This window comes from Pseudophryne corroboree, chromosome 6, assembly GCF_028390025.1.
Source record: "Pseudophryne corroboree isolate aPseCor3 chromosome 6, aPseCor3.hap2, whole genome shotgun sequence".
NCBI classification, from domain to species: domain Eukaryota; kingdom Metazoa; phylum Chordata; class Amphibia; order Anura; family Myobatrachidae; genus Pseudophryne; species Pseudophryne corroboree.
Genome location: NC_086449.1, coordinates 148,547,179 through 148,566,711, shown reverse-complemented (window position 1 = coordinate 148,566,711; position 19,533 = coordinate 148,547,179). Strand labels below are relative to the sequence as shown.

Genomic DNA, 19,533 nt, shown 5'->3' with positions numbered 1-19,533 from the left:
TTTTTTGATACTCTGTATTTTCCTACACGCACACTATTATTCGTGAGAGGAGTTGAATTCGAGACTGAGAATTATTAGGACCACTCCAAAGATACCTTTATGTACAGGTCTTCGCACTGCTAAGTGTGAGTTGGGTACGCCCATCATCCTTATCATCTGTCTCACCTGTGTGTGGGTGACTCTGAGTGATAACATTAGGATTAAGGCTTATGAACCACCAGTAGAAGTAAAGATACCTTTATGTCTTTTCACCCCTTTTGCATGGATGTGAGTATGGTACATACCCCCTCATTAAAAGAATAAGGGCATAGGGGTTACGCTTTCCAGAAGTGGTTACCCGCTATTACGAACTTACTACACCATCAGTCGTCTTTCTGTCCCTTTTCTCCATCCTCGAGGATAAGAACCAATCGAGTGTTTCATTCGGAGAAGTAGGAGGAAAGAAAGGAATGAAGTATCAAAGATACGTTTATACGAGAGACATATCACGTTTTAACGTGAGTACGGTACACATCAAGTCATCTTGCACCCTGTACTACTTCCATGAAAAAGAACTGAGAAAGGGAACAGACTTTTTGCCAAAGACTGTTGATTACGAACTTACTCTTGTTATACTTCACCATTGTTTTGTCGTTTGACGAGCGCAGAAGTGATTTCTTATTTCTTGTGTATTCCATGCCCTAGGGTGGTTGAGTGACCACCTGTAGACATCTCCACTGCAGCTCTCTGAGGCGCAGCAGACCTCTATCACTATTATTTTATTTCTAGTTCCAGGCCTTACCCTTTGGTCTCTCCACAGCTCCAAGGGTATTCACAAAAGTCATGGCGGAGATGATGCTGCACTTGCGCAAGATGGGAGTCAACATAGTCCCATACTTGGACGATCTCCTAATAAAGTCGGTGTCCAGGGAACAACTGCTGCACAGCATCGACTTGACAACTCGCCTACTTATGGACCACGGATGGATCCTAAATTTCCAGAAGTCTTACCTGGAACCGTCTCAAAGAATTCAGTTCCTGGGAATGATCCTGGACACAGTATCTCAGAAGGTATTCCTTCCGATGGACAAGGCCTTGACTATCCAGGCTATGGTCCGCTCGATGCTCAGACCCCGCAAAATCTTGATTCATCTTTGCATTCGATTGCTGGCAAAATGGTAGCCTCCTACAAGGCAATACAGTATGGCAGGTTTCATGCGTGTCAGTTCCAGCTGGATCTGCTGGAGAAATGGTCAGGTTCTCACCTGCACATGCACCAGAGTATAACTCTCTCGCCAAAAGCACGGATCTCCCGGTTGTGGTGGCTACAAGTCTCTCACCTTCTGGAGGGTCGGTCTTTCAGCACCCAGTCTTGGATCCTACTGACGACGGATGCCAGTCTTAGAGGTTGGGGGGCTGTGATCCATGGGGCTCAGTTCCAGGGAAAGGGGTCGTGTCAGGAATCTGCCCTTCCCATAAATGTCCTGGAACTCAGGGCAATTTACAATGCTCTTCTGTAGACCTCATATCTCCTTCGGAATCAAGTCATCAAGGTAAAGTCGGACAATGCCACAGCAGTGGCGTACATCAACCGAAAGGGAGGAACAAGGAGCAGGACTGCAATGCGAGAGGTGTCAAGGATACTCCTCTGGGCAGAAGTCAATGCAAGCGCCATCTCAGCCATATTCATTACAGGAGTGGACAACTGGGAAACGGACTTCTTCAGCAGGCATGACCTCCATCCGGGGGAATGTGGCCTTCACCCTCAGGTGTTCCAACAACTGGTTTACCGGCAGGGCTGTCTGCAGATACACCTGATGGCTTCTCATCTCAACAAGAAGCTCCGTCATTACTGTTCCAGAACGAGGGATCCACAGGCTGCAGCAGTTGAAGCTCTGACAGCGCCGTGGTGCTACCAGTTTGCATACCTGCTCCCTCCAATCCCTCTCATTCCAAGAGTTCTAAAAAGACTCAAGAGAAAGAGTTCAGGCAATTCTAATTGCCCCGGATTGGTCTTGACGGGCCTGGTACGCGGACCTCATAACGATGTCTCTGGAGGAACCCTGGCCTCTGCCGCTACTCAAGGTCCTTCTTCAACAAGTACTGTTCGTCTATCCAGACTTACTGCGGATACGTTTGACAGCTTGAAAGTTGAGAGGGAGATCTTAGCTAGCAAAGGTCTCCCATCCAAGGTTATTTCCACTATGGTCCAGGCCCGTAAGGTAGTCACATCCAAACATTACCACCGTATCTGGAAGAATTATGTCTCGTGGTGCGAGGGTAGGAAATATCCTCCTGTGGAATTTCGACTTGCCCGTTTTCTGCTTTTCCTGCAAGCAGGTGTGGATAAAGGCCTATGGTTAGGCTCCATCAAAGTTCAGATTTCGTCTCTCTCTATATTCTCCCAGAAACAACTAGCGGTACTCCCAGAAGTACAGATTTTCCTAAAGGGTGTTCTTCATTCAGCCACCCTTTGTCCCTCCCACAGCTCCGTGGGATCTCAATGTGGTCTTGACCTTTCTCCAGTCGGACTGGGTTGAACCCTTACACAGGGTAGACTTAAAATATCTAAAGTGGAAGACAGTCACATTGCCGGCTTTAGCCTCTGCAAGACGTGTATCAGAATTGGGGGCCTTACCCTGTAAGAGCCCATATTTGATATTTCACATGAATAGGACGGAGCTCAGGACTCACCCACAATTTCTGCCGAAGGTGGTATCGGCTTTTCACATTAATCAACCGGTAGTGGTTCTGGTACTGTCTGACTCATCGGTTGCTCCAAAGTCCTCGGATGTTGTGAGGGCTTTGAGGATTTATGTCAAGAGGACAGCTCGTCGCAGGAAGTCTGACTCCCTTTTTGTCCTCTATGACGCTACCAAGATTGGACGTTCTGCTTCTAAGCAGTCCATTGCTTGTTGACTCAGGTTGACCATTCAACAAGCCTATGCTTCGGCAGCATTGCCACTGCCGAGTTCTATCCAGGCCCACTGCACACGGTCGGTGGGTTCTGCCTGGGCAACTGCCCGGGGCGTCTCTGCCTTACAGTTGTGCCGTGCAGCTACCTGGTCTGGTTCAAACACGTTCATTAAGTTCTATGGGTTCAACACCTTGGTCAGTGATGACCTTCGGTTTGGTCAGGCAATTTTACAGGGGTCTCACAACTCTCTAACCCATTCTGGGAGCTTTGGGACTTCCCCATGGTACTAATGACACCTCAGTATCCACTAGGACGTTAGAGAAAATAGGAATTTAATACCTACTGGTAAAACCTTTTTGTCGTAGTCCGTAGTGGATTCTGGACGCCCGCCTCAGTGCTTCGAGTTCCTGCTTACCTGGTTGTAAGTGTTCTTGGTAGGGTCTGCTGTTGCTGTCCCTGTTCCATGTTTGGTAAGCGTTGCTATCCTTTATTATAATTAGTGTTGCTTTCCTCTGTTCTGGTTAGCTCTGCTATCTTCGTTATTGTTGTGTGTTGGTTCGTTACCTCACCACTATTTGTGTTTATATCCTTCTCTCAAAGTATGTCCGTCTCCTCGGGCACAGTTTTCCTAGACTGCAGGAGGGGCATGGAGGGGAGGAGCCAGCACACACTGACTGGCTCCAATGGACCCGATCTATACCCCATGGTACTAATGTCACCCCAGTATCCACTACGGACTACGAGAAAAGGAATTACCGGTAGGTATTAAATTCCTATTATTTCCAAAACAGAATTAATTCTATTTCCACCGGCCAATATCTCTATCACTGTTGAGAACTCGACAATCAAGCCTAACCCACAAGCTCGCTGCCTAGGTGTTATCCTTGACTCTGAACGTTATTCCCCACATTTAATCTGTCTTAAAATCATGTTACCTGCATCTAAAAAATATATCCAAAACACAACCATATCTTACGCAAGACACTGCAACTCTAATCCACGCTCTCATTATCTTCCGCATTGATTATTGCAATTGTCTCTTTATCGGTCTTACCAAAACCAGACTCTTATCATTACAATCCATTCTGAGTGCAGCTGCAAAACTAATCTTCCTCGCTAGATGTTTATCGTCTGCAGATCTACTCCGTCAGTCCTTCCATCGGTTACCTATATTCTACCATATTCAATATGAAATACTTTTACTCACACACAAGGCCATTAACCAAACTACACCAACATACATCTCTTCGCTTATCTCAAAATATCTCCCAACCCGACCTCTTCGCTCTTCACAAGATCTACAGCTCTCTTCCACACTGATTATTCACTCTTGTTCACTATTGCAGGACTTTCTTTATGTTGCACCAACACTGTGGAATGCCCTCCCTCACACAACAAGACTCTCCTCTAGTCTCCAAACCTTCAAGCATAAACTCACCTATTGAGGCAAGTTTATCAAATTGTGAAACCGCCAACATAATCTTCATAAGCTTTCTTATCTAATTACATCGCCACTATACAGTCAACACATATCCTCACATATTTTCCTCTTTCTTCACTTTCCCAACCTCCTGAAACCAGGCCAACATTGCTGGGTGACCATACCATACAGCCCAACAATAACCTTAGCAGTCTGGTGGACCATTATGCAATAGATACCTATCCTTGTGTATCAATGCCTATTTTCTTATAGATTTTAAGCTTTTGAGTAGGACCTTCCTACCACTGTCTGTCTGTTATTACCAAGTTTTGTACTATCAGTATTGCTTGCAATCGTAAAGCACCAGGGCTTACAGTGGTCCTGGAGAGGTGGTGGAACTCATTTCCCTCACCACTTACCCCCTTCCTCCTCCTCCCCCCATTAGGCGGAGCCAGGGTATTCGGCATCCCCCTGCAAACTATACATTTGTGCATTACATGTTATACTTTATAAAGGGAAAGTGGTCACACAATAGTACCTGCATTTCAAATTACACAACACAGTGTAGCACAGTCATATTCCCATTGCACCGCATGTAGTGTCCCGATTCATATTACACCACACAACAGTAGCCCTTATTCATGTTACGACACACAGCAGTGCCCCTTATTGACATTACGTCACTCAGTAGTGCCCTTTATTCATGTCATGATACACAGTGGTATTGCTTATACACGATATGAAATTGGGTGTTACTATGCAAGGTCGTTGAGGAGGTGGAACTAGTTCCACCTACAATCACAGGTGGTGGAACTCAGTGTCATCTCATCCTCCCCCTTCCCCCCCCCCCCCACACACACACACACACTTTAACCCTTGTAAAGCACTATATAAGAAACTGTTAGCTATCTATCTTAATAGCAGGCAATAATTCTGTACTCACTCAAAATCCATACAGAAAACCAGCTTCGGTACCCTCCTTAAGTGTATGAACTGCTCAATAAATGCTGGCTGTTCAGTCCCTGAAGATGGGTACACAATCTGTGTGTGTGTCCTGTTAAATCGCGTGTAAAAAACAAAACAAAACCCTTTCTCCCAAAAACACACAGGTTCAGTGAAACCTGTGTTTTCGGGTGAAACAGCTCCGTTTTCGGACGAAAACAGGGCTGTTTCCAGGGATTCTGCTTTGCCTGTCGGAGTCAGGTGAAACAAAATCCGATAAGCCGGCGCGTAAAAAACCTGGGCTAATTGGATATCCCCCACAGAAGCAATACACTATAAAATACCAGGAACACATCCAGTGTATGCAGTTACTTCCATAGAGCCTAATATGTTTCATCCGTGGCTGCAGAAAGAGAGCTCTGTATCTTATTCATAAAATATCTTTGACTCAATCTGCCAGGAAGAAGACGAATTTGATTGGTGGAGTAAATTCTTTGCCTCAATTGGTGACCATGGCAACAGTGGAGATTGCACTGATAAGGGGCAAGACCTTCTTGTGGTAAGAAAGTAAACAAATCTTGAACAATTGCTGACACTCTTAATGCCACTTCTAATATATTTATAATATTCTTAACAACTGGTTTATGATAACATTTTCCTACAACTTCTAGTTTTGACAAATCGCCCACTCAATTTCTTTTCAACAATCATGATCTTTTTTCCCCTAAATGTTATATTATTGCTGTGTAAAACATAAATCCATTTAAACAGTCAAGGACACATTCCACTTGTCGCCTCGTTACCCGTACTCTTCAAAACTGGTGAGCAAGAGGGAAGCGCATGTCGTCCAGCACGAGGGGAGCAGGAGGCGTCAGCAGCTACCACAGTCAGAGGCTTCGCTAACAGGGGAATCTATTACTTTTTTAATTTATTTTTTATATTTATCCCTTTTTATATTTATTACTTTTTTCACACAACATTCACACACAAAAAAGTAAAGAGAAAAAAAAAGAAAACTGTAATACAAATATCCCGAATATCTCCCATTGTATAACTTATATTCCAGTATAGCACACATACAGTATGTATCTGCATGAGCTGTCTTTACATTTCACAGACCTAAGCTAGCATTACTCTATCCAATAAATCCCTCATCTAAGGAGTGTGTGGCAATTCAGAATCTATTTCCATAGTCCCTGTGAAAGTCTCAGATTTGAAGCCATTTGGCCCATACAGTACTTTGTTGAATTTATGTTCAGCATGTCTGGCTACGTACGCCTATTTCTCATGTGCCACCATAACATTAACAAGAGAAACTGATTAATTATTGGACCCTTCTGGGCCATCCAAGTTGTACACAGTGTAGCCTGACTACACATATTGAGGACATATTGTTTGATATATCTATCTAGCACATATGTTTCTTTCAACTATTCCCAGTAAACAAGCTATTGGTGTCAGTATACCTCTTGAAACACCAGTAACCGATATAACCCCAATCTCTCGGTTCCAAAACATTAATACCTGGGGACACTCCCATTGTAAAAAGGTGCCTCAGCACCCCCACATTTGGGGACTTGATGTTGCCCAACCCCCAAATCCATATAAGCATATTGGTATAAGATATACTCTATGTAATATAAATAATTGTTGAATAGAAATAGTTGAATCACATGGACATTTTAATGCTAAGCTCCACTCCTCTTCCCGTATGGGCCCCAAGTCTGCCTCCCATTTAAATCTAAGAGCTGTTAATTCAGGATGCAGTTCATTTACTGGTTGATGGGATCCTGGTGGTCAGGAGACCGACGCCGGAATCCCGACAGCTGGAGAAATGCCGACGTCGGAATCCCGACCAAAAGCCCCGAGGGGGAATCCCGACCAAAAGCCACCCGAGGGGGAATCTAATAGAGTGGTGAGCGTAGTTCACCACTGGGACCGAATCGCGGCGAGCGCAGCAAGCCCAAAAGGGGACTCGCTGCACTCGCCGCCGGGATTACGGCATCAGTCTTCTGACCACCAGGATCCCGACCGCCAGTATACATACCGGACCCGTTAATTCTTCTACGTGATGAGCTCCTAATAGAGGAGGGATACCACTCCCAATCTTCTTGCCACTTAACAGTGTCTGTATAACAGGGGGATCTTTGAGCAGGGAGGGCTTATCTCTCACTGTTGGACATCTATACCACGGGAGTATGCTTTAGGCCTAGTTAGCCAATGGGCCACAGTCAGGTTCGCCTCTGTCTGCTGTCAGGATGATCTGCACAGGATACACATGCATATTTCATAAATGATGTAGGCGTGCTTCTGCCATGGTTCTCATTTATCAAATGGGCCGGGTGCAGCTAAAACAGCCTCATATGAACATTTGCTCCTCTGAAAGATCTGAGCCCTCAATCCCTATCTTCGGTGGCCAGTACCTTATCCGTTAGGCAGCTGGGGTTTGGCGGGTCATTAATTGCTTTGGAAATAAGAAAGCTGTTTGCTGTGTTTTTTTACTTTCCAAATCCCTGCAGAAAATGTACTGGTACTAATGAGAGCTGACAATGTGGGCAGTCCTGATGTTTTGCAGTATAACAAATTGCTGCAATTGTTTTACCAATGGCAAATTAGTCTTTTGCATTTACATTTTGTTGACTAACTCAAGGAACGTTTACAATGCGATTGTACCAAAATCTGTTATGTGTACCATCAGGGATGTTTTAAGAGAGGAGGGGACCCGCGTACATCCTCCGTTGCGGGCCCCCTCCTCTCCGTCAGCAAGTAGACTCTGGCATAATGCCAGAGACTACTGCGCATGCGCAGGTCTCCGGGAACATGGCGTCTGGGGACATCTCCAGTGCGCATGCACAAATCACTCGGAAATGACCATGGTGGCCATTTTCCAAATGGTTTCTGTCCATAGTGTAGGGCCGGCACTGCGGGACTCCTGAGGGGTTAAGTATAATATGTGGGTGCGGTGTGGCCCCCCATGGACCCAGGGGCCCATGTGCACCACACACACTGCACCCATTATAGAATCGCCTAATCACTGCATATTTTATACAGATGTTAATTTGAGGTATCTTCTAGTAATGGGTTTGCAAGTGATATATGTTACCAATTTCTCATACGTCCTAGAGGATGCTGGGGTCCACTTCAGTACCATGGGGTATAGATGGTTCCGCAGGAGCCATGGGCACTTTAAGACTTTTCAAGGGTGTGAACTGGCTCCTCCCTCTATGCCCCTCCTCCAGACCTCAGTTTTAGAAATGTGCCCAGGCAGAATGAATGCACTCCAGGGGAGCTCTACTGAGTTTCTCTGAAAAGACTTATGTTAGGTTTTTTATTTTCAGGGAGAACTGCTGGCAACAGTCTCCCTGCTTCGTGGGACTGAGGGGGCAGAAGTAGGAACCAACTTCCTAAAGAGTTTCATGGCTCTGCTTCTGGCTGACAGGACACCATTAGCTCCTGAAGGGTACTGAACGCTAGCTGTGCCTAGATGCTCACTCCCACAGCACGCCGTCACCCCCCTTGCAGAGCCAGAAGTCAGAAGATAGGTGAGTGTTAGAACAAGGTTTCATGCATGTTAGAAGACAGATCTTCAGTCAAGGTGACAGTATACTCGAAGTACAAATGAAAGAGATGGGAAATCGCTTCCGGGAAAAGGGGTACCCAGAGTCCATTTTAGAGAAGGCAGAGGAACAAGTCATGTGTACAGATAGAAAAGAACTTCTAATGGAAAAGGCCCCCATGGTAGCAAGTGGGAACCCATACGAATGGGCTTTTGTTACCAAATATGGGGCACATCACAAGAGAATTGAACGGATCTTTAGACACAATTGGAGAATTTTGCAGGATGATCCTGTTATTGGGAAAATGATTCCCAATAAACCCACGTTTATTTATAAAAAAGCACAATCCCTGAAGGATCGATTGGTCAAGAGCAGCTTACCAGAAAAATCCCTGGCTAGAACGTGTAACCAGGGTTTTCATAGGTGTGGTGCTTGTCTGATGTGTCGGACAACCACCCAAAAAGATCTCCCGCGAAAAATTACAGAGTTCACAGTAAATGGGAAGAAATATAAGATCAGGGATTTCATCACCTGTCACTCACGAAATATTATATATCTTCTTGAGTGCAGGTGTGGGCAAATATACGTGGGAAAGACATCCAGGCCCTTGAAAACCAGAATGGCGGAGCATGTGTATAACATCCGTAAGGGCCTGGATAGTCATCCGTTCTCAGAGTACTTTACCAAAGTGCATAATTAATGTGAGGGACATATCATTAGATATTTGGGAATTCAACAAGTTAAATCCAACTGGAAAAATAGAGATCTTGAAAAACGTCTGGCGCAAAATGAGATGCGCTGGATATTTGACTTAAACTCCTTAAAACCTAATGGCCACAATGCTGATTTCGAATTAAAGTGGTTTTTAGATTGAATTTGTACTTTTAACATTATATGCATTTTTAATCATTGTCTTTTTTCTTTTTTTCCCCCTTTTTTTGTGTCTTGGGACTTATATGTTGGCACATACCCTTCGTGAGAATTCCATCCAATATATTCTGCAAGAGGAGTGACCCTACTCGGGTAATAGGGAAGGACTAGTGGGAATATAAAGTACCACAAAGTTTGGTCAGAGAGGGTCTTCTCCATGAAAGATGTATGAGAACAAGAAGGAATTCTGGTTGAAAATTTAAATTATGCCCCCTCTACATCAAGGTTATGGAAAAAGGTGGCTTTTCCCTTAACAAAGATGGCCGGCGAGGATTCAACTGTAATGATCCGCCTATGTGCGATATGATGGATCAAATAAAATCGTCTGACATCTAGACCGGGATAATATGTTGTATATTCTATGGGTAACACATGTCCAAAGTGATGAATCCTTTAAGAGACATGACATAGAGGTGATCACCGCGGCTGTGATAGCACTTCCGGTAAAGTGATGGAACGCACGCCGTGGCACTTCCGGCCGGCGCTGGAACGCAAAACGAGTCATTTCCGGTAGTACGAGCCGGGAAGATTTGGCGCACCTTGGAAATACAGGTGATAGTAATGACAATTAGTTATATTAGTATAAATAGATGCCTGGGTCTATATCCTCTATCCAAAACTTGAGAAAGGTCAGATTTACTTGATCGAAACGCGTTGCATTTGGACAGAGGACTGACTGGACCAAGGAGCGGTGACACTACTGGAAGGACCTATGTGCTGATCCATGCTCTATGCAGTGGTGCCGGGCTACTTCAGCTCTGGACCATAACTGCTTACTCTAAGCTAGCCCACCGCAGGGCCACCAGATGGTGAGGGATTGATCATATACTTACTGCACCGTCACTTTATACAAGCCACTGCCTCCAAGTCCATGTTTGTTCATGTTTTGTATTTTAACTTGTAGTTTTTATTGTAGATTCATGTTGGTGTGTTCAAATAAATGCACTTTATCTTGTAAGAATTGATGGTTTCATTCCGTTCATCCCTTTTAAATCCAAGGGATTCATCTTACGGTTTGAGCGCCAGTGCATGCTGCACATTCTACCACTATTTGATTTCTTTTCCTTTAGAGGACAGGAAAAGATGGGAGTCACCCCCGGTGTTAGACAGTGCACTGTCCAGGATAACAAAAAAAGTGATTCTCCCTGCACCTGGGACGGCTTCACTAAAGGAGCCGGCAGACCGCAAAATGGAGACTACGTTAAAATCTATTTATGTGGCCAATGGTACGCTGCTCAGGCCCACCAGTGCTTGCGCGTGGGTGAGTCGTGCTATTGAAAAATGGTCAGATAACTTGTCATCAGCAATTGACACGATTGATAGAGACGAGATACTCCTACCGTTAGGTAATATCAAAGACGCTGCCGCATACATGCTGGAAGCTATGAAAGATATTAAATTCTTGGGTTCAATAGCCACTACCATGGCAGTATCGGCTCAGAGGGCGTTGTGGATTCGCCAGTGGAATGCTGATGCAGATTCCAAAAGAAATATGGAGGCTCTCCCATATAAAGGTGAGGCCTTATTTGGTGATGGGATGGATGCGTTAGTCTCGGCGGCTACTGCAGGTAAGTTGACATTCTTGCCTTATGCTCCTGCACCGGCGAAAAAGACACATCACTCTCACATGCAGTCCATTCAGCCCAACAAATACAAAAAGGCCAAAGGTTCCTCCTTCTTTGCAGGTAGGGGAAGGGTAAAAGGAAAGAAGTCTGCGGCATCTCCAGGATCCCAGGAGCAGAAGTCAACCACTACTTCTGCCAAATCTGCAGCATGACGCTGGGGCTCCCTTGTGGGAGTCCGCTTGGGTGGGAGCACGTCTGAAGCTTTTCAGTCAAAGTTGGATTCAATCTGGCCTGGACCCATGGGTCTTACAAATAGTGTCCCATGGGTACAAACGAGTTTCAAGACGTCCCCCGTGCCGATTTTTCAAATCGACCTTGCCAGCTTATCTTCCAGATAGAGAGGCAGTAACAACGGCAATTCAAAAATTATGTCAGGATCAGGTCATAGTCCTGGTACCCTTGTCACAACAAGGAGAAGGTTTTTATTCAAGCCTCTTTGTAGTTCGGACGGCTCGGTCAGACCGATTTTAAACCTGAAAAATCTGAATCTCTACTTGAAAAGGTTCAAGTTCAAGATGGAATCCCTGAGGGCAGTGATTTCCAGTCTGGAGGAGAGGGACTTCATGGTGTCAGTAGACATAAAGGATGCTTACTTGCATGTTCCCATTTATCCTCCTCACCAAGCTTATCTGAGATTCGCGGTACAGGATTGCCATTACCAGTTACAGACGTTGCCATTCAGTCTCTCCACGGCACCGAGGGTATTCACCAAAGTGATGGCGGAGATGATGGTCCTCCTTCGTCAAAAAGGAGTCAATATTATTCCTTATCTGGACGATCTCCTGATAAAAGCGAGATCCAGGGAACAGTTGGTGCAGAACATCGCACTCTTCCTGTCAATACTCCAACAACACGGTTGGATCATAAATTTTCCTAAGTCGCAGTTGGAACCAACGACAAGATTGTCCTTTTTAGGGATGATTCTGGACACAGAAGTACAGAGAGTATTTATTCCAGTGGAAAAGGCTCTGGAAATCCAGAAAATGGTCAAACAAATATTGAAACCAACAAGCGTGTCAATCCATCAATGCATTCGGTTGTTGGGGAAAATGGTAGTGGCCTACGAGGCCATACAGTTTGGCTGATTTCATGCCAGAATATTCCAGTGGGACCTATTGGACAAGTGGTCCGGATCCCACCTACACATGCACCGGAAGATAATCCTGTCATCCAAAGCCAGGATTTCGCTCCTGTGGTGGCTACACAGTTCTCACCTACTAGAGGGACGCAGGTTCGGGATTCAGGACTGGGTCCTGGTAACCACGGATGCAAGTCTCCGAGGCTGGGGAGCTGTCACACAGGGGGAAAGCTTCCAAGGAAAATGGTCAAGTCAGGAAGCCTGCCTTCACATAAACGTTCTGGAATTGAGAGCCATTTACAACGGCCTTCTACAAGCGGTACATCTTCTTCAAGAACATCCCGTGCAGATCCAGTCGGACAATGTAACAGCAGTCGCGTACATAAACAGGCAAAGCGGAACGAAAAGCAGAGCAGCAATGGCAGAGGTAACAAGGATTCTCCTCTAGGCAGAAAGGCATGTAAGAGCTCTGTCAGCAATTTTTATTCCGGGAGTGGACAACTGGGAAGCAGACTTCCTCAGCAGACACGATCTCCATCCAGGAGAGTGGGGCCTCCACCAAGAAGTCTTCGCAGAGGTGACAAGTCTTTGGGGAGTTCCTCAAGTAGACATGATGGCATCTCGTCTAAACAAGAAGCTTCAGAGATATTGTTCCAGGTCGAGAGACCCTCAAGCAATAGCAGTGGATGCACTGGTGACCCAGTGGGTGTTTCGGTCGGTGTATGTTTTCCCTCCACTGCCACTGGTTCCAAAAGTTCTCAAAACAATAAGAAAAACAAGAGTTCGAGCAATCTTCATTGCCCCAGACTGGCCAAGGAGGGCTTGGTATCCAGATCTTCAGGAGTTGCTCATAGAAGATCCTCGGCCTCTTCCTCCTAGCGAGGACCTGCTGCAGCAGGGGTCTTGCGTGTACCAAGACTTACCGCGGCTACGTTTGACGGCATGGCTGTTGAGCGCAAGATCCTAGCCCGAAAGGGTATTCCCAAGGAAGTCATCCCCACTCTTATTCAGGCCAGGAAAGGAGTAACGTCTAAACATTACCACCGTATTTGGAGAAAATATGTGTCTTGGTGTGAATCCAAGACGGCTCCTACGGAAGAGTTTGAGTTGGGACGTTTTCTCCATTTTCTGCAGGCTGGTGTGGATGCGGGCCTTAGATTGGGGTCAATCAAGGTCCAGATTTCGGTCTTTTCAGTTTTTCTTTCAAAAACAATTGGCCTCCTTCCCAGAAGTTCAGACCTTCGTGAAAGGGGTTCTGCACATCCAGCCTCCATTTGTGCCTCCAGTGGCACCATGGGATCTTAATGTGGTGTTGCAGTTCCTTCAATCAGATTGGTTTGAACCTCTGCAGGAGATAGAGTTGAAGTTTCTCACTTGGAAAGTGGTGATGCTTTTGGCGTTGGCATCCGCAAGGCGGGTGTCTGAGTTGGGGGCCTTGTCTCACAAAAGCCCTTACCTGATCTTCCATGAAGATAGGGCAGAGTTGAGAATTCGTCAACATTTTCTTCCAAAGGTGGTTTCATCTTTCCACATAAACCAACCTATTGTGGTGCCAGTGGCTACTGACACTTTCACTGAGTCAAAGTCTCTAGATGTGGTTAGAGCTTTGAAGATTTATGTCGCAAGAACAGCTCTAATACGGTAAAAAAGAGGCTCTGTTTGTCCTGTATGCTCCTAATAAGATTGGGTGTCCTGCTTCTAAGCAGACTAATGCGCGCTGGATCAGAGGGACGATTCAGTAAGCTCATTCCACTGCAGGATTGCCGATACCGAAGTTGGTGAAGGCCCATTCTACTAGGAAGGTGGGCTCATCCTGGGCGGCTGCCCGGGGCGTCTCGGCTTTACAACTTTGCCGAGCGGCTACTTGGTCAGAATCAAACACATTTGCTAAATTTTATAAGTTTGACACTTTGGCCGATGAGGACCTCAAGTTTGGTCAATCGGTGCTGCAGGGTCATCCGCACTCTCCCGCCCGTACTGGAGCTTTGGTATAACCCCATGGTACTGAAGTGGACCCCAGCATCCTCTAGGACGTATGAGAAAATAGGATTTTAATACCTACCGGTAAATCCTTTTCTCCTAGTCCGTAGAGGATGCTGGGCACCCGACCCAGTGCGTACTTTACCTGCAGTTTTGTTCATTATAGTTACACAAGTTGTGTTACATTTGTTTTCAGCATGTTGCTGCAAATGGTTCATGCCTGTTGGCGTGTGTTATGTTGAATGCCATGTTGTGCAGCATGGTTGAGGTGTGAGCTGGTATGAATCTCACCATTAGTATAAAAGTAAATCCTTTCCTCGAAATGTCCGTCTCCCTTGGCACAGTTCCTATAACTGAGGTCTGGAGGAGGGGCATAGAGGGAGGAGCCAGTTCACACCCTTGAAAAGTCTTAAAGTGCCCATGGCTCCTGCGGAACCGTCTATACCCCATGGTACTGAAGTGGACCCCAGCATCCTCTACGGACTAGGAGAAAAGGATTTACCGGTAGGTATTAAAATCCTAATTTTCTGCTTCCATAGGTGTACAACACAGAGTTGGAGTCCATCCCTTCCTTTCAGGGTCTGAAGGATTTTTGCCAGACGTTTAAGCTACAACGGGCAAAATCCTATGATGATAATGACGAAGATCTTTCTGTAGTAGGAGAGATAAAAGTAGGTTTTACTCAGAACCGAATGTGATTTTGTTTAATCATTTCCTGCTTATAATATAACATACAATTTCTTTAGGCCTCAATTAAGATCTGTTTCACTTCGGAACATAAGATGCTTACCCCACAACAACATTACAGCCTAAGTGCTGGTCCAGAGAAATGTCTGGTGCGGGTGTACATTATCCGAGGCCTTGACCTGCCACCCCATGACCTGAATGGCTTGGTAATGCTAATCTAATTTATGGTCTACATACTGTATGTGTATTTGTTGTAACTTGTTTCTTTTCACAGGGAGCCAATATATGCCTCTGCCAATCAGGGCCGGATTAAGGGCCGCATGGGCCTGGAGCTGAAAATTTTCAAAGGCCTGTACTGAGAAGGGGAGGAGCTGTAACCAATACTGTGAGGGTGTGGCCAGATCCATATGGGCGTGTACACCCTATACACTATGAGGCCTAATGTCTTCCTAAATACTTAAACATAGAAAATATGCATAAAACAAAAAAACAACAATTTTAATACTTCTGATTTCTGATTGTTTGGCCAGCTGTGCACCTGGTCATTATCCAGCTGCCATGGTGATGGGCCTATTTTATGAGGAGGCCTGGAGCTGGAGCTCCATCCGTCCAATTGTTAATCTGGCCCTGCTGCCAATATGTGCTTTCATGGAATTAAATGATTTGTAGATTTATGTATAAAGAGTTTATTAAAAATGACTATAAATAGTTCTGTAATGCTTCATACTTGTCTGTTCCCTACAGATCTTACTGCTAATACATCTCACTACTGATCACTCTTCTTTCCTGATTACACACCTTTACTGCATCACACACTACAGAAATAATGTGCTTCAAGTGGGCAGCATGTTTTACATAAAAATATAGGCTACTAAGTGTGCCTACCACAACATATGCATACCATTTCAAAAAAAGGGTATACTTATGCTGCTTTCAGATCGCAAATGCCGGATCCTACCCGGTAAGAGAAACGTGTCCTTACCGGGTGGGATCCGGCATTTGCTCTCCTCTGCTGGCTTTCCGACCCGGCAATATACCGGATCGGTTGCCATAGCAGCGGGGGGCGCAGCAGCAGCAGGGGCGGGGGTGGAGGCGGCGCTGGGAGATGAGCTCATCTCCTGCGCCGCCTCTCCCTATGCTGTGAATGGGAGCCGTGTCGCATCGGAACGGCTCCCATTCACACTGCACCTGACCCGGTATTCAACCCGGTAATAACCCTTTTTCACCAGGTTGAATTACCGGGTCAGGCGACCCGCTAATTTGGGAAAGGCGCTTTCACATCGCACACTGACCCGTTTCGACACGGCAATATACCGCGTCGATACCGGGTTATTTGTGCGATGTGAAAGGGGTATTACTGTGACATAAAGTTAATACATAGCATGTGATAATGAAAAAAGTATATAATTTATACTGTATGGAGAATGTGTAATATGATATAGGTTGTGGCCAGCAAAAGTACATTTAGGGGTAAATTTACTAAGGTGGGAGATTTTTAGAACTGGCGATGTTGCCCATGGCAACCAATCAGATTCTACTTACCATTTATCAAGCTGCTTCTAGCAGATAATAGATATAATCTGATTGGTTGCTATGGGCAACATCGCCAGTTCTAAAAATCTCTCACCTTAGTAAATTTACCCCTTAGTTCTACTGATCCAATGTGAGTTACATTACAATTTTACTCCTGAATCTTTGTTGGGACAGCCATGGGTATCAGCAGCGTGCCCAAACATCTCTATTACAATTCACACCCCTGCTTTGGATCATTGTGTGTTGTTCTGGTCTGGTGAGAGCTGTATAAACACGGATACCTCAATACAGTTGTGTGTGAACATCTCATGATGTCCCATTGGGCAGGGTACACATGCTCATAGGTACAGTAAGTGCGCAGTTATAGTTATGTGCAGAATAAAACTATTACTAGTCTCTCTCTCTCATTGCAGTGTGACCCTTACATCAAAATCTCCGTTGGTGAAAAGAAAATGGAGAACAGGAAGAATTACATACCATGCACGCTGAATCCTGTATTTGGCACGTAAGTCAATGCTGAGCCTATTAGTCAAAGATATCTAAAATGTGTCAATATTAAGGGCTATATTTACTAAACATTTGTATTCTTAAAGGCTTTGAGTGCTGGATTTAAAAGGGTAAACATTTGATTTTGCATGATTTAATATTGTATTTTTATATATAATTTGCTCAAAGCAATATTTGGTATATCTACAACTATTTCTGCTCAAACAATCAGTAGTATACCTGTAGTTCAGGCAGTGCACAACAAAAACACCAAGGGAGTGTTGTCAAGAGTGTGCCTCCAAATATATTGTTCCCACATCATGGGAAGCACATTATTAAGAGCACTTACATTACAAGTGACCATGAGGGAATACGTGCCTAGGAAAAGATGCTGACAGACGGGTGCACTATGCACATGGGAAATGAGTGCTCTGTGCCTGAGACTCTACAGCCAGCAGAAATTGGTGTGTTTCAGTATCCACTTCATAAGGGTGGATACCAAACACCTTTTATTATGTTTGTCAAGATGTGAAAATGTTACTTTGCCAACATGAAGAGGACATGGGCATCAAATGCCTGGATCCAGTTTCATTCTACATGACCATAGCCTTTCCAGTTCATTAGGAGAAACGTTATGCAGTCTGTCATATGATAAGACTCAAATTCCTCATGAATGTCTATGAGAACAGGCTTAGTAGGATGCATATGCAAGGAAAGATTGAACACGCAGGATTTCAAGAATGGTGTGTGTAAGGAATAAGGTTATTTGATTCAGTAATGTTTTACTCACACATGACATATGTTACGATATCAAATAGGGGGTGCTACCACTGACTTACTCAGATGGCAGTCTGCAAGGAAAATTGTGACCATCGATTGCAATGTTGATCGCAGGCTGTAACGCGGTTGCATTGCTGGGATCGCAAATGCAGCAAGGATGTGTTTAATACCTCCTACTGCATTTGCATTATTATGGATTGCATTTGCAAAGCTGCCTGCGAGCAGCTTTACAAATGCGATCCATGCTGAATTAGGCACACAGTTTGCCCATGTTGTATACTGGCCTCACATAGACACGCCATAAATGTAAATGGTTACACTGTGAAATGTTCTTCATGCTGATTATGGATGTGGGGGAAACTGGCGTCTATGCCTAGTATGATAGTTAGGGCTTTTTATAGTGTGTTCTGCAATGAGACAAGAAAAACCTTGAGGCTAACTAGAACCAGTAACTGAGAACTTTGCATGCAACACTTGATGTCAAATTCTTAAAAACACAGAATAAAGTGGAAATTCCATAGAACAATTTTTAAAATATTGTTCATCTCAAGGTCAGACTATGTACTGTCTGTGTGTTGTTCCCACACTGCATACAAGACTTCTGTCCCCTGTAACAAATTAGTGCAGGAATTTGTTATCACATAATGAAAAGTAAGTGTTTTCTGTGCAGAATGTTCGAACTGAGCTGTGTAATTCCGCTGGAGAAGGACTTAAAAGTTTCCGTATATGACTATGACCTTATGTCACCGGATGACAAGATTGGCGAAACTGTTATTGACCTTGAGAACAGACTCCTTTCACATTTTAGGGCTAACTGTGGATTACCCCAAACCTACAGAGTGTGAGTAACATTCATGATGTGTCCGGTTTATTCAATAGTATATAAAACTGCTAAAAAAAAATCTGTATAATAATGTGTACGTTTCAAGATGAAAATAAAACACAAAACAATTGAAAACATTACAAATGTAAACATGTGATTAGTTAGATACAAATCTATATATTAATAGCAGAAGGACACCTTTTATGAGTGACATATTTCTATGATGCTGTGACAGGGCAGGGTTATACATCATATACCAAATTAAAGGTCTTGGTCCATAGATTTGCAGAATAATGTTGGCGTTGTAATTGGTTGCTTCATTTCGGAGTTATATGGCTAAATGTCCACCTGTCATTTGCAATGTGTCACCATTGTGCTCTGAAAAATTTGACAGTTCGTGAACTATCCCTGTGCACCTGCTGGGTGACCTGGAGCATGTGACCTGCTGGGTTGTCTGGAAACTGTGACAGTTATTTGCAGCCACCCACTAAGCAGTTATTTTTTAAAATTTGACTCCTAAGGGGGGAAAAAAGGGGAAAAATGTTCCACCCACCAAACCTTTGCCCGGGTGAAACCGGGCACATCAGCTAGTATAAATGATTACCTTTGAAAACAAAAATAGATATCATTACTTATAATTTGTAACAGATTGTGAAGCCACAGACAAAGAGCTTGATTCAGAGTTGAATCCAAAAATGTAGTCGAATCTTTTTAACAAACGGTGCATCATACTTGCCTACCTGACCCTCTTTATGAGGGATAAAATGCTCTGTTCCTGGACTTTCCTGGTAATGTA

The 19,533-nt window shown here is 44.5% G+C and overlaps 1 protein-coding gene across 1 annotated transcript in view; it reads left to right on the top strand.

Moving 5' to 3' along the window:
• Positions 1–19,533, top strand: part of FER1L5 (fer-1 like family member 5) — a 926,196-nt gene that overhangs the window by 739,552 nt on the left and 167,111 nt on the right. Inside the window, exons 41-45 of the mRNA XM_063929941.1 lie at positions 5,719–5,817; positions 14,968–15,099; positions 15,175–15,321; positions 17,062–17,153; positions 18,585–18,755. Of these exons, the coding sequence (XP_063786011.1) occupies positions 5,719–5,817; positions 14,968–15,099; positions 15,175–15,321; positions 17,062–17,153; positions 18,585–18,755 (641 nt within the window). The remainder of the gene's footprint in view (positions 1–5,718; positions 5,818–14,967; positions 15,100–15,174; positions 15,322–17,061; positions 17,154–18,584; positions 18,756–19,533) is intronic.